Below are 15,931 nucleotides of genomic sequence, written 5' to 3' on the forward strand. Positions count from 1 at the left end.
TGCCATTTGGTACTGTTTAGAACTACTGTATGATTCAACTAGTCAAAATTCTAATTTCAAGAGGGGAGCATTGGTGGGATTTTTTTCAGAAATCGAAGGGGGGTCAGGACACCCCTGACACCCCCCCTTTAATCCGCCAATGATTATTTACCCACTCACGGTAGGTTATAAGCCAAGATGCACGGTGCAAAAAAAGGAAACATATAATTACTTTCATTTTCTCCGGAAAATCATCAGCTAAATCTACATACAGAAGTTTCCCTCCTGATCAACTCAGCGAAATAAATAAATAAATAAATAAATAAATAAATAAATAAATAAATAAAAACTGTCTGAGTGTTTATATTATAAATAGCGCGTGTTGACTCCAGATTGCAACCTAATATATTTTGGGTTCAGACAAGAGTGTAGTTTGTAATTGTCATTAGCGCCATCTATCGTTAAAACTTGTGGAAGACGTGAGTGCCGTAGTGCTGCTGCATCAAAACAATTAGTGTATTTGTGTCCCAATTTGAATGGTAGCAATAGTATTTAACACGGTATTCCCAGCGATGATATAAAATGTCTCTATTGACATTAAGGGGTATTGGAACTCACCAGGTTCTTTCACGGGGACTATGTCGACACACCGTTGTTTCGAGGTTGCATAAGCACTCACTTGCAGCCGCTGCCGACAGGGTAATTCTCTTTCGTAATGCAAGACTTTCTCAGGTCAGTAATATTTTTCATGTCAGCGATCCTGCTAAAATTTGTGTTTTGCATTTACCTATTTGAATAAAATTTTGTTATTATTTGAGTAACTCTACGTGTATTAATAGTTTGTGTGTGTGTGAGTGTGTGTGTGTGTGTGTGTGTGTATGGGGGGGGGGGGGGGGGGGAGAAGGAGGGGCTGTGTGAAAGCCAGGATTCGTAGCCCACTAGTTACTGCTTCCCGTTGTACAGGTTACAATTGTCTCATAAAATGATGTAGGTGCTCACCCTGACCTGTGCTAATCATGTTGGATACAGGACTGCCATTCCTGAGACTTCAATAACCTTGCACACTGTTTAGTAGCATGAATAAAGTCACCATCACCTTCAGTGGCAAGATTCCATGAGATGAGGTATTTTAGTCTGTTTAGAATGAAAATTTTTACCAACTTGTACAGTAACATATTTTGTATTTATTTTGTTTTGCAGATACAAAGTCACATTTATTCAAAATGCCCATTGAATTCACGATACAGGCTTCATTGTCTCTCCACAAGAAGATATTCCACTGAAGATGAGAAGCAGAGAAAGGAATTGGAGAAAAGGCAGAAGATGGCCATGATGAGTCAGCATCTAGAGAGGAGTGATGCAGTGCGTAAAGAAATCAAAGAAATTCGAAACGAAGTGCTCAGTAAGGAAATACTCCAAGTATGTGTTATCCAGGATGTCTTATTTAATTGTTTAAAAATTATGACAAAGTTAAATCAGAAATGATTGTGTGTTAAAGCATGTGGTTCTGACTATATTTCTGGCATGAGCAGGGTAATAGGTTTTCTTTTATGGCACTTTGTGCTGCAATCATGCAATATGTTCCATTCAAGACTAAAACATTACTGCAACAGAGTGCATATTTTAACAGACCTTAACTTCAATAAGGAAGAGTGTTTTATTTTGATATTTTTTATGTATCACTATAGGATAGTATTTCCGAGGTTCTTAGTGCTTATTGACATCTTTAGAAAAAATCTGTAAATATTATGTCATAGTTTACCACTGTTTATTACTAGATCTACAAAACAAATATTTATTTGTTTGCACTCTGTTTTTCAACTTTTTCTATAAATGTTTTGAACTAGTATCATTTTGTAAGTCATGAGACGTGAGTGTATTGAATGTTCACATCTTTACTGTTGCAGTTCAAGTACAGGTTAGTTCTGGTCTTGGTGATTGGAAGTTTACTCATAGCTTATGCAAGCTTCATGTGGCTAGAGTTAGGTAAGTATTATAAATAAGGTAGACTGGCATATAGCCAGCAATTTTGAAAGTGGGTTTCTTTCTCTGGAAAAATTCTTTGGTTGATCCAGCGTGAGAATTGGCAAGAACCAAGATCAAATTCTGAGTAGACCTTTTCCAATCTATATAGTAGTTTTTTTTACCCCCCCCCCCCCTTTGAATAATAATAATAATAATAATAATAATAATAATAATAATAAAAGTAATTAAATGTAAGAATAATAATGATCTTTATTGGTCTATCATATTTTTTTACAAAAAAAAAAGAAAAAGAAAAAGAAAATCTGTGACCTAACAATAACTTGATACAATAGTAGCATAATCTAGTTATCAAAAAAAGAAAAAAAAGGCTTAAAATGCTGATATATAAATAAAACATGCAACGTGATACTGTATGATCTCAAATTAAAATCATAATTTCTACATTGTAATGGCCTGCAGAACTTAACACCCCTGCAAATGTAGGGGGAAACTTCGACCTGCTGGACCAAGATGGAAATCCTCGGACACTAGACGACTTTAAGGGAAACTGGTCAGTCTTCTACTTTGGCTACACCAACTGCCCGGATGTCTGTCCTGAGGAAATGGAGAAACTGAGTGCCTCAGTTAGTTTACTCAGTGAGTTCTGTTTTGGACACAGGAGAAAAGAGGAAGACATTTTGATAATTAAGAGCTCGTCCACGAGAGAACCAGCCCAGGGTGGCAAGGTGGGGGTCAGCGGATTTCAACCAAATTTGTTGTATGGAGGCATATTAGGAAGTTATTCATGAGTTAGGAAGGAATCCCAAAAATATCCTTTCTTCAGAGAATTAATGCCTATTATAAGTCATGGCTTATGTAGCCTCTTTGAGACTCCATTTTTACCTTGGAAAAATAATGATATATTTTGTGTAAATTAAACAAAAATGGAGAAAACTAAAAAATATTAGACCTTACAAACATTAAAAACAATCATTTGGCTTGCCACAGATATATGTAGAATTCAGATAAGACCCTGCTTGGGCGAGCCACACCCATTTATAACACCCCTCCCCCCAAAGTCCAATTTTGATACTACCATCTTTAATTGCATATATCTCCATCTTCACAGGGTTTACAGCTATAAAACTGCATGAATATTTTAGGCAGATATGGATCACTCCAAATCAAGTTTCAAAAGTTACTGCTGTATAAAAACAGGTACTGAAAAATACCCCCAAAGTTGGCCATTTTTAAGGCAAAAAATCATGGTGGATTCATTCCAAGTCTATGTAGACAATGGGTTTGATTAATATATTAAACCATTTTGCTCTACAATAATGTTACTTAATCAATAGGGCTGGTGAGCATGGAAAGTGGATGTGTACTAATGAATATCAGGTCAGTGGGTCATAGGTCAAGGTCACTGGGCTTCATATTTGTAAATTGCCATATATGGACTTTTTAATTTGTATGGACAAAAAGTTTAGAGGAAATAAATCTTAGATTCTGTTACTTTGGATAGGCACTGGCAATTAACTTGAGAGTTTACATGATAATTTTAATATATATATATTTTTAATATCATCAATTTGGTGAATACAAATTAAAAAAGTTTAGTAGCGATTTCTTTTTGGTGCAATATTTATCATATAGAGATCAGGATATGCCATAGTATTTATGAGAGCAAAGCCAGAACAAATCTTTTTTAATTATCAAAAGGTTTTTTTAATCATCCACACCACTTTTTGGTGACTATTTATGAGCATACAGTAACTAAAAAATTATTCAATTTAGTTTATTGTTGTCTCAGATGAATAATTACAAATAATAAAAAAATCACAAAATTGTAATACAGCAATACATGCAAAGCAGTGCAACATTAGTTGTGATCATAACAAACTATATCATAATGTAGCAAAACAAGATAATTTTCTATTCAAAAAGCAAAACTAACACAACTGCAAAATATACCCTGGTGTTATGAAACATCTTTGCAGTTTTATATCAAACATTACAGCTCATAACATCAAAGTTTTTAATACATTTTTCTTCCTGAATAGTCTGTAACCCTCCTTACTGACATTTCAATCTCCTCTTCATGCTCACAAATGCTAGGTTCTGCTGGCCTGTTTCTTGTGCCCTTCTAAACTCAGTCAGTAAAACTCCTTTACTTTATTTGAATATAGTTTCAAAGGTTTAGATGACTTTAAAGCTCATCCATTGTGTAACTCAGTGAGATATTCAAGAGGGTGGAGTTCTCTCACAGCTGATGTGCTTTAAGTTTTTCTTTAGTCAGATTGTTGGCCCACTAGACTTTAATTTGATCAAAAGCTGTTTTTTTTGGCACATTTCATAACTGTGGTCTAAAAAAAGGACCTTACAATTACTCTTCAGTCTTGGTAGCAAAAGATTTCAGAGAAGACTTCTCTGGACAAGAAAAATTTCCTTGTTTGTGATCTTGCTTGGTATGGTTCCAGTTGGCACATTTGCCTCAGAAAAATCCAAATTAACTTTAACATCAGTATCACTCATGTTAAAACTGCTCAAGGAAGGGAGACACCTTTTCTCATGTTGTAGGAATCAAGAAAGTTAAACTGTTGTAATTGGACACTCCAGTCCACGCAGGTTTGGAAGATGTCTGTCTAGCTGGATGTAGAAAATGGCTCCAACAGCAGAAACTAGGGCCTCATGCATCTCCTCGGCATTTGTTATATTGTGGCTTTCATTTACACATATGCCTTTCTACAACAGCCATCATTTCCACACTAGTTTCAGTTTCTGCAAGGCTTTGGACTCTTGCTGACCATAAGATCAGTGTGTGTCAAATAACACTTCTCAAATATGCCTGAAATATAAATATAGCTTAATATGTAGACACATAGAAACACTTATCTGAAAGTTAATTGATACATTGATGAAAAATAAATTATTATCCCATTTGTCCATGTTTTATAAGTAAGGCATGGTTTCGAATATTAATTATGAGGAGCCTAGCAATTTTGCCAAGACCAGCCATAGCTTCAATCTAATTCCAATTGTTACCCTTAAATTTATTTTACCCAAATACATTAAACCTACATAAATACCCACACAAAGATAGCTTAAAAGAAAATTATCACAGGTCCTTAGGCTGCAATTTCATTATTTGAAAGGGGACATTTTTCTTTTTTAAAAATGGACCGTTTACCATTAAAAAATTACACCTAGATCATTTTTCTGAGTGAACTTTTTTTTCTGGCTTTTAGTCTGTATTAAAATACAAACACACCGGTTTCTTACCTGAACCAAGTGGCACCAGTAGATTCAAATGGCTTTTTGTCTACACTGACATCTGCAAGTTAATCCCATGACATATTTCGTTATAGGCTCGTTTTTCCCTGTGTGGATGGTTTCCAGCACAAACCAAGCCCATATCCCAGTGCTGGTCACATGGTGTAACCCATTCATTCTCCCAAAGATACTTGGAAATGTCATCGGAGACAAAATAATCCACACCTGACAAGAATCAGTTTGCTTTCGTAACTCACGCTGTTTTGCTCCACGTAAACGCGACGAAGATGACTGTTAATATCTCTGTTGCAATTTTTCAATACACTACATGCTTTTTTATATCTGTACACAGAGTATAAACCACATGATATACGACTTCGTAGAGGAAGATGTGCAAAGAAACAGTCTGCTATTTCCGCCATGTTGGATAATGACGTTGTGTTGTTCTGACGTTAGTACATTAGTTTCACATGATTTTAAAATGTGTTAGATGCTTGTTTTAACCAGAAAAAAATATAAATAGGTAAAATGAAAATAAAAAAAGTTCAACTAACAGTGTTTTAAACCATTTGTTGAGTTGAAAGAGATAGCTGAAGTTGAGTGCACCGATATACACGTCCGGATAGATTGACGAAAAATGAAGAAATTAGGCCATGTTCTATCTGTTACAACGGACAAGTTGTAGAACAGCAGTAAGTTTTGATTTCATGTATAAATAGATTAATGAGTTATCTGTTAGTCCTGAACAAGCTTTACCCCAAAGACCTGTGAAGATGAAGATATTGTCAAAAATAGAAGGGGGGTGTTAAAAGCATGTGGTTTGTAGGCCGGAGAAAAACGCTTGGTTTGTTACCATGGAAACAAAGAGAGTGAAAAAAGTGTATATCATTTTAATCCCCTATCTTTAGGTTATAATATATCACCAAACTAAATCATTCAGTGACACCTGTATAAACTTTAAGGCCAATCAATATAACCCTGTTTTTCAGAAGAATTTTTGGTTGATAATACCCCCAAATTGTCACTGGCCATATCTCTGTAAGTAGGGATTTTTTTCAGGAAATATTGCAGCCTCAGATATTGTTCATATAAAGGTTCAAACACACCAAATATGATGTAAATCCGTTCACCCCCACCTTGCCGCATTTTCTACATTTGGGCTGGTTTTCTCGTGGACACACACTTAACTGACTTCAACATTGAATTAAGCAATTGATAATATATACAAGTACTCTGTATGGTCAGTTTGCATTTTTTGGGGGGTGGGGGGGAGAGCAGGGTGGTTTTTAGACAAAGGGCATAAAATACCTGGTGGACAGACTGCAGTGTGCCGGGGGGGGGGGGGGGGCGCTCTACTATCTTCTGTAGGCAGTCTAACTGTAGAAATCCTGTTTATTTAACCTAATTATAATATTTAATAATAATATATTATTATAAATATATATTATTATAATATATCATTTTTCCTCCAGGGAAGAAGGTTAGTCCTCCCACAGTAGTCCCTGTATTTGTAAGTGTGGACCCCGCACGTGACGATGTGGAACGTTTGAAAAACTATGTGAAAGGTTAGTGTGTGGTGTGCAGAGCAACTTTTTTTGGCCACTCCCCAAGATGATCTCTTAATGAATGGGGATTATGTGGTGTTTAAATAGGTCGTTAGGGCACCTGTTTAATGGCTGTTTGAAAGTGAAGAAGTTCTTCCAGCAAAAAAATAATTAAAAGCTATGTTTATCAATCTAAATTAAAATAATGGTTTCTTCAAACAATGGCTTAAACTCAGTGTTGCAGTGGTTTGGTCATGGCTACAAGTTTTAGCTGTCACTCAAAGAAACTGTTATGGAAACTTGAAAATAAAACAATAACATTTCATTTATTAATTTTATTTTTTTTAATGCAAAGCTTTATGATTGATAATTTGCATGACGTGGCTTAAATATAGCATATTTAAAATATTTGAACTGCCACGTAGTATTTATTAATAATCATTTGGATATTCAGTCATATAAATTGGCAGACTGAAGTAAAAAAAACTCAAGACAAAAATAGCCTCAGTTTTTTTTTTTTTTTTTTTTTTTGATGGAATACTATTAATAAAAGGCATCAAGAAAAACAATTAAAAACATCATCACAACAGGTTATAATGAAGTACTTATTAATTCAAGTGTGGCATTTATTTGAAGATCAAGAAAGTGAATCACTTGTACTAATAGAGTCTTTTCCACGAAATCGTGAGCATGCGCAGTTTGCGCCATTTTGTGCGGGACTGTTTCTCAGGGGGAAAGAGTAGAAGGGGCCTTCGGTACTTTTGTAGTATACCCCCCCCCCCCCCCACCCTGTAACTTTCTGTAACTTTCACTTTTCAAACAGTTTTTTACATTTTATTGTTTATCTATGTCAAAGCTGTTGAAATAAAATGCTTTTGTAATTACATGTGGACTTTTTATTAGTGTTAATCACGTTTAATCCAGCCCATTGAAATACAAAGTTAGAATCTTCAATTTACACCCGCAGTCAATAACTTGCCGCATTTTCGTTGGCAAACTCTAAGGTAATTTTATGTGAACAAGTAGCTCATAATAATTTCACAGAGGAAATCTAAGTATACAATGTATCAATTCTATGTTCACACAAAATAAGGTAGAGTTAGTCAACGAAAACGCAGCAAGTTATTGACTGCGGTTACATTGTAAATTTTCACATTGTATTTCAATGGGGTGGAGTAAACGTGATTAAAACTAATAAAAAGACCACAGGTAATTACAAAAACATTTTATTTCAACAGCTTTGACAAAGGTGCAAAAGACACTGTAAAAAAATGTTTGAAAAATGAAGGTTTCAGGAAGTTACAGGGTGGGGGGGGGTATACTACAAAAGTACAGAATGTCCTATCTTTGCTGGCGATGAGGTACGTTTTTAGTTCTTTCATTGAAAAGTCATCAGGTACTTCTGCTAAATTTCTATTCCAACTGCTCCCATGAATGTGTTTTCGAAAAAAATCAGGTGTTAACATGTTACGAAACTTTGAAAATTCAGATTGAAATGAGCACTCCTCGATATGGCGTCCGTCGTGTACACTCCACACTTTCCCCCTGAAACTTCAAATCCCGCAAAATCTCGTGTTTCCACGGATAATTTAGCGGAAGTCACGTGACCGTGGAAAAGACTCTATTGGGTTGTTTCAACTCTGCGTAGACTCCTGCTAAGTGCAATTAGCTTAACTGAATGACACGCTTCCTCGAGCAGCTTGTTAAAAGGTAATTATATTCTAGCTGCTCAAGGAGGCATGTCAGACAATTAAGCTGATTGCAAATGAGAGCCCCTCGCAGAGTGGGACCGTCCCAACTAGTATGATGTGACTATCTGAATGGAGCCTTTGTTTCTTATAGACTAGCCAAGGTTTGCCTGTTGAAAAAAATTTGTCAAGGTAGAAAATATATTTTTCATGAAACAGTGTGAATATTTAATACTGATGGGCCAAGACTGATATGTCTGGAAGCAAGTAAAAAATAGACCATAAAAAAATAAAAAATATAATTTTTTTACATAATACATACTGATATTTTAGTTATTATTTCCAGACTGGCCGGGACTGGTCGGGTTGACGGGCAGCCATGAGAGCATAAATGACATCACCAAGAAGTTCAAAGTTTTCAGTGAGAAAAGTCTGATATTGGATGCTGACAATTACTTGGTAATCACCATTCTATGTTGGAGACTTAGACTGCATTCCCACAGATTTAGATCTATCCATCTGGATCGACCAAACTCCCTGGGGGTTCACGCTAAATTGCTATCAGCTCAAGAGGCTTAAATGTCTGTCACGCCTACTGAATCAGCTAGGTATAAAGATAATTACCCCTAACAGTTTTACTAGGCGTGACAGACGTTTAAGCTGGTTAGTTTGATAGCAATTTAGTGAGACTCCCCAGGGAGAAAGATCGATCCAAATATCTGTGGGAATTGTCCCTTAAATCCCTGTAATATTTTAGTTGTGCCCTATAAATTATTATTATTACTTCCTGGCAATTATTAGGGGGGAGGTGGGCATGCATCATGCATGAGTTTCAACTGTATATTAAAATATTTATTTATGGAACACTTTATATCAAGCTTCATGGGAGTTACAGGTCCACTATACTTTGGGGGGGGGGGGTATACTTAACTGGACAGGCTTATTTTGATAGATAGACAAGTTAGAAGCCTGTCTTTTATGGAGAGTTTCACCCATGAACATATTTCTGAAGCTTTGCAAAAACTGGAAAGCGGTGCTGCAGCTTTGCTCAAATTCAAAGAAATTCTCTTGTCCTAAAATACCAGTCATTTTCTGATCTGATTATTCCTTCTGTTTTTTATATTTTTTCAACAGTTTTGGCATTGTTAATGGGAGTATCATTGTTTTTGTTTTCACCTATATATTAAAGGGATAATAACTCTTCGTATGAGATCTATATTTCACAATAAAAACATTGTGAACAACTCATAGAAATATAATATATTCTGTTTTACCACAAAAACGGCAGTTATAGCTAATATTCTGATATCTGAGTTTGTCTTTGGACCACGAGACCTCCATTGATGGCTATACTCCATTATAATCTCTTAAGAGATTATAACAAAAAAAACAAACTTTTTAGAAAAAAAACAGGTACTAACTTTGAATGTAAAAATGGATCCACTAACCATTGGTAAATATGGGGAAATTGTTGTTAACTCCAGGAAAATTCATTTTTTGACCAAAACGAAGACTTATTATCCCTTTACAAGAGCATTCCAATTATTTTCAGGTGGACCACACCTCCCTTTATTTCTTCATGTCTCCCGAGGGCACCTTTGTAGAGTACTTATACCCCAGGGAAATGGATGAAGAAGAAATTGCTGACTGGATGTACAAAACTACCAAAAGGTACTGGTTAACAAACACATGGCTTTATAAGAAAGCCTTAAGCCTGACTGAAAGGATACACACGTTTCTGATGGCGAGGCGTAAAGAGAAAATTGAGCAAAAAAGGAAGGATCTGAGGGAACAAATGCTTGCAAGAACCACGAAAGATGAGAGGTCTTGATGTTGATGTTGGATAAAATGGTGGAACCTAGCAGTTTCTTCACATTTCTCTATTTTGTGCTTTTTTTTTGTGAGTTAAAAAACAAGGATATCCAAAGGTCAGATCTGTGTAATGCATCTGGTGGTTTAGTTGGACCAAGAAAACTGGTGACGTAGGGAGATAAAGGTCAAGGTCAAATTGTGGGTTATAACCTACGTTAAGGATCTACATCTTTGATGTCACCGTCACTGACTACACTGGCTGAATATTACACCAAAATTTAAGTCTGCATTTTTAAATTGATATTTATTTAATATGTCTATAAAACAAAATGAACATTCTGCATTGATTCTATAAATGCTCGTGTACATTTTCTTTGTTTATAAAGGAATACCAGTTGTATTAAATAAAAGTGAAAAGCTAGAAAATTGTCTAAACGATTCGTTGTTGATTTGGATTTGTGCTGCTTTCTTTTAAAAGCGAAACAAAATATATCCCTATAAATAAATCCATAATGCATTTCTAGCAAGTTGTTAGGGCTGGTCTTTCTTAAAATGCTCTGCTTGACTTGTATCAACTGGGCACGATCCCACAATAATAATGAAAGACTTCCATTGAAGACTTAGGGGGGCAGTTATCCAGGAATATTTGACACCATACAGTACTTTTTATTGCCCTACACAAAGATTTTGGGGTGTAGCTTTAATACTTTTTTTTTTCAAATGCTCAATGTCCTCTTTACGTTATTCACTTCTTTATCGTCACTAATCATGATCTCTTGTAACTAAATGTTTATGACATGACCACATTTTATAAAATACATTTTTAAAAATCTACGGATGTAAAATTTGGTCACTTATGCCCAAAAATAATAATTAACTGTCCTTTAACAACAAAATACACATCAAAATTATCAAATAATAAATAAAATCAAACTGTAACTTGAAACCCTTCGAAGTACTGAGCACGAAAACAATACGATTCATAGCCTATAAATAGTTCCAACCCCCTCCTGTCCAATATCCAACAGGTGCCCGCTGTGGTCACTCAGACCAAGGACAACTGACCGCTGGCCAGTGTATGGTACGCCCCTTTCTTGGCCAGGAGTTCTTGATGTGACCCCTGCTCCACGACCGTCCCGTTGTCCAGTACGGCGATAATATCCGCGTTCTGGACAGTGGACAGGCGGTGGGCGATCATTATACATGTCCGGCCCTCCCTGGCCCTGTCCAGCGCCGCCTGGACCACCTGGAATGGGGAGGATTTTTATTTTAGCAAAAATGGAAAAGCATAATATGTATGAGCAGTTGAATTAAAATGCCAACTTGGGTCAGAGAGGAATAAATGTGCTTTGGTGAAAACAGACGAGTAATTTTATATCGGCTGTCCAACAATTTTTCATTAAATAAATTTATGCACTTTCGTTATGAAGACTCTGCTAAAATTACGCATTTTAGGATTGCGTTAATCACTGATCTCAGCTTAGGTGCGTTTTACCGCTAAATGCATATGATACGGCATCATGTTCTGTAACAGTTGCATTTACTTTTCTGTTCTTTCAACGATATGGACTCGCTGTAGACTCTGATCATGACCTATCTGTTTTGATATGAACCTAAAAAACGCGTCCAGTCTTAAGTAATAAATTAAGAGTCTAGTTTGTGGCCAACTGACCTTCTCGCTCTCCGTATCCAGCGCCGAGGTGGCCTCGTCTAGGAGTAGGATGACCGGATTGCACAGCAGAGCACGTGCAATGGCTACCCTCTGTTTTTGACCACCGGACAGCTGCGTTCCTTTCTCACCGACCACTGTGTCGTAACCCTGGAATATGGAGATGGCCGGGAAAACGAATAAAACTGTCCGCTGAATTTAAATGGAATTAAATAAAAAATGCGGGGATTCTTTCTTGTAACGAAAGTGGCGCAGGTCTGGATGGGAAAGCCAACCGCTGCATGCGTTATCACTGTGTGAATCTTTTGTCTAGTGATGGGATACAGTTACACGGTTTGGATAATAAAAGATTTGATTGGAATCGCAATACAACATAAAATACATGTCAAAAACCATGTTTTAAATAGAGTCTTATATATGACGAGGTTATTTTTTTCTTTTTTTTTTGCCACATCTGCCCAGGCAGTGCTAGATATGGGCGTGGCCTTACCTGAGGTAGTGATGTGATGAAATCATGGATGTTAGCAGTTCTCGCTACTTCTATTATCTCCGACATTTCTGCAATGAAAAAAGTCGTGTGTGATGACATTTCAGTGTATTATCCATGTTTTAACCACGTACGCGATTAGGCCAGTTTAATTTATATGCCAACCTAGAAACGCTGCCCAAGTTTTGGTTGGGGACTTATTTTACATTACATTAAATGTTAGGCGTTTCGACGAAAGCACGTCGACGATATAAACTTTGCGCTCGGACCCACGTATTATGGGTCTAAACCTTGCGCCACATATCAGCAACGTTAATATTTAGAGGTCATCTTAAAATGAATAAATTCACCTCCAAGCACGATATTTAATAAAATATATAAAAAGAAAAACATGATATTAAAAAGAAAAAAAGAACAAGAACTTTAAAACAAGTAATTCAAATTGGGTGATTTTTTTCAATCGCTTAATTCGACACTTACCTACGTCTCTCTCCACGCCGTAGGCTATATTGTCCCGTATATTACAGTTAAATAACACCGGCTCCTGGCTCACGACGCTGATACAGGAACGCAGAAAATTGATGTTCATGGAGCGGATATCTACACCATCTATACTCTGGAAGTGGATCATTTTTATAGTAAGTCTGATTGAATGAACAATATAAGAGAATATCATACAGAAAGAGAAATAATATAGAAATTGGTGAAGAGTTTGTTGCACTGAAAAGGGCCAGAGTTCACCGTATCATCGAACTAACTTTCCATGGCTTTTCTAATAGCATCCACAATAAAGGCAACTATCTATTATTTTTGTATTTTTATATATATATATAAAGGCGAGTTGCTCGACACAGTAGTTGTTATTTTCTATCCCTTTTTCTTGTTGTTATCTGAAACCATTATCTGTTTTTCGATACATTTCAACCCTAGCGCGTGCCCATGCCCATGCCCAAAAACGCACAAGCTATTCAAAACAAAGGGATACAACAAAAGGAATTCTCTAGCAGAGCTAGGTTTCGATCCTAGGACCTCGGGGTTATGGGCCCCGCACGCTTCCACTGCGCCACTCTGCTGATGGTTTTCAAATGATGTTCAGCAGGCACTACTATTATCCGATAATTGGCATTGATGCGCATCAGCTGCGGTAGTTGGTATTATATTTTAATATTCATCACAACTATAGCAACCACTTTCCTCTCTTTCAGTCACCATCACATCTTCATTTATCTTTTCACAAAACCAGCTTTTTGCTTTAAGAAGTTTATATTCGAAACCATAAATTTGTTTTTCTTTTCTATGTCCATGCCTATGAAAGATACATATTCAATTCAATGGACCATTTTTTCTTCCTTCCTAGAATTACGACACAATTATTTTAAGTCACAAGTTAAATTATAGGCCTAGACCCTACACGAAGTTGAAATTAGTATCTAGATAAAATTTAACCATAGGAAGAGGAAACTTTATTATTAGATATATAAAATGAATTTAAAATAATAAAATATGTATTGTTCTTCAACAGCGATTGACCATTAAAAGTTGTGAAAACTACTTACAATACTTCCTGCGTCAGAATCATAGAACCTCTGCAGCAGGGACATAATTGTGCTCTTCCCACAGCCGCTCTGCCCAACTAACGCAATCGTCTGACCTCGATGGACCTGTAGACTGACACCCTTCAGCACTTTCACGTTCGCGCGACTGGGGTACGTGAACTCTAAATTTTTGATGGTGATGTCCCCTGTCACTCTCTCCTGAAAAACGTTCAAATTTGTTGAAATATTAGAGTCTAATCATTTTTATTATCCTGATTTTATCTTGGCTAATTGCAAATCAGCCTTTGACTTTATTTAATTCTGGAATATTATCGCGTGTCATGAGGAACAAATAATAACACACTTATTATTTCTCGAGGACAGTTTTGGGGTCCGCTGCTCTGGATTAAAAAATCAATTATTTGTTTTGGATTTCAAAATAAAATCACCTGCGTCCATCAAATAAAAGAATGATCATCGTTTTAGATTTAACGAAGCTTTCATTGGTGGGAAAATATCATCTCAGAAATATACCCATTCATAAAGAAACACGACAACGTTTTCTTCTACATGTAAGTTACCTCTACCTAGTAAATCTTTAATATCTCAAACCAATACTAAAATGCCCATATGTGGTCAACCGGCATTACTCTTTATAACAATTGATTAAAAAAAGTGTGTGCATAGGTATAAAAGTGTAGACGATAATTTAATCCATAAGTACCAGTCTCGTTCCTTTCTTAGAGTAACTATCAATGGAGGGTCTGACGTCCATTAGTTTATAAATTCTCCCGGTGGCCAGGCGGGCCTTGGAGTAGTCCGGGAGGAAACTGGCCGCTTGACCCACGGCCAATCCCGTGAACGCTATGGCGAATATTACTCTGAAATGGTCAAAATTTTGTTTCACGTTGAATTGTGATTGCAGAGCGTGTTAGAGACGATGAATAAATACCAGTACATAAATAGATAATTTATAAATAAAATAACGGGTTGCTTTGAAAACTCATTCAATGTCCTAAACCGGATAAAAAAAACTGAAATGGTAATAATAAAATATATTCTCAATAAGATGAAATGTGCTTCAAATCAGCCTGATGCAAGAAAATGAATAAGAAATTAAAACAAAAAAATCATAATAAATTTTATTTTAATTATTTTATTTCAAGATTAAGAAACTAACCCAGACAGCCTCAGTAATCTGGCCCACGTCTGGCCCAGATCTGGCAACGTCTGGCAATGTCTGGCAAAACGTATGGCCCACATATGGCTTGCCAGATCTGGGCCAGATGTGGCAATGTTTGGGCCAGATCTGGCCCAGACATTGCCACATCTGGCCCAGTCCACATTTGCTCATGTGGCCAGATGTCGGCCCAGATCTGGCAATATCTGGCAAAGGTATGGCATGCCGGATGTGGACCAGAAGTGGGCCAGATGTGGGCCAGATTAGGGCCGGACATGGACCACATATGGCCCAGATTGTTTTTTTTTTCTTTTTTTAAAATTATTTTTAATTATTCAATTAAGATTACTATAAAAAAAGACATACAAGATTCAAAATTCAAGTATTTATTCTGTGCTAAAACCCTAAACAAAATTATTACACATTATATAACCTTGCTGGCAACTAACATGTAACAAATTAAGGGCCACTCCTTGTCTTTTTGTACAAAACAATGTATGTTTGAAAAAAAAACAAAAAACTACACTGCAAAAAGGCAAATATACAGACACTTAACAAGAGGAAATGTCACTTACATACATGTAAAGAAAACAGTTATAACAGCATTTTTTTTTTCAACACAAAGCTGCTCATCGAATCTGAATTAACACAAATTACAAAAATTGTAATTAATTATGCATATACATGGGGGGGGGGAGGATTTTGAGGGGGAAATATTTTTTCCTTGACAAGCTTATAATTATTAAAGGAATCAACAATGGAACAAGTAACTACCAAGTTAACAACAGTTCATTCAAATGTC

The 15,931-nt window shown here is 36.2% G+C and overlaps 2 protein-coding genes and 1 non-coding gene across 3 annotated transcripts in view; 1 reads left to right on the forward strand and 2 right to left on the reverse strand.

Annotated features, from left to right (window-relative positions):
- The first annotated feature begins 430 nt into the window (after positions 1–430).
- On the forward strand, positions 431–10,341 carry LOC106162835 (uncharacterized). Its single transcript, XM_086996347.1, has 7 exons — positions 431–711; positions 1,180–1,398; positions 1,887–1,965; positions 2,425–2,601; positions 6,687–6,779; positions 8,793–8,905; positions 9,999–10,341. Exons 1-7 carry the CDS (start codon positions 562–564, stop codon positions 10,275–10,277), a joined length of 1,110 nt encoding a protein of 369 aa, XP_086852473.1. The 5' UTR covers positions 431–561; the 3' UTR covers positions 10,278–10,341.
- Positions 10,342–10,543: 202 nt separating this feature from the next.
- The window catches only part of LOC112042164 (ATP-dependent translocase ABCB1-like), a 46,771-nt gene continuing 41,383 nt past the window's right edge, over positions 10,544–15,931 (reverse strand). The window contains exons 25-30 of the mRNA XM_086996341.1: positions 14,674–14,830; positions 13,971–14,168; positions 12,895–13,030; positions 12,418–12,485; positions 11,931–12,077; positions 10,544–11,504 (exon numbers count right to left, since the gene is read on the reverse strand). Coding sequence (XP_086852467.1) covers positions 11,304–11,504; positions 11,931–12,077; positions 12,418–12,485; positions 12,895–13,030; positions 13,971–14,168; positions 14,674–14,830 — 907 coding nt within the window. The 3' untranslated portion in view covers positions 10,544–11,303. The remainder of the gene's footprint in view (positions 11,505–11,930; positions 12,078–12,417; positions 12,486–12,894; positions 13,031–13,970; positions 14,169–14,673; positions 14,831–15,931) is intronic.
- On the reverse strand, positions 13,416–13,487 carry Trnam-cau (transfer RNA methionine (anticodon CAU)). The gene has a single exon. It is a non-coding gene; the product is annotated as a tRNA-Met (tRNA).

This window comes from Lingula anatina, chromosome 9 (genome assembly GCF_051362555.1).
Source record: "Lingula anatina isolate TDL-2025a chromosome 9, LinAna3.0, whole genome shotgun sequence".
Lineage (NCBI taxonomy): Eukaryota > Metazoa > Brachiopoda > Lingulata > Lingulida > Lingulidae > Lingula > Lingula anatina.

What these genes read in the sequence shown, in the direction of transcription:
- LOC106162835 (XM_086996347.1), top strand. Translation starts at nt 562, where the DNA reads ATGTCTCTATTGACATTAAGGGGTATTGGAACTCACCAGGTTCTTTCA. An exon ending in TTTGAAAAACTATGTGAAAG is followed by an intron (nt 6,780 to 8,792) that starts GTTAGTGTGTGG and finishes TATTATTTCCAG; the next exon opens with ACTGGCCGGGACTGGTCGGG. An exon ending in TGGATGCTGACAATTACTTG is followed by an intron (nt 8,906 to 9,998) that starts GTAATCACCATT and finishes AATTATTTTCAG; the next exon opens with GTGGACCACACCTCCCTTTA.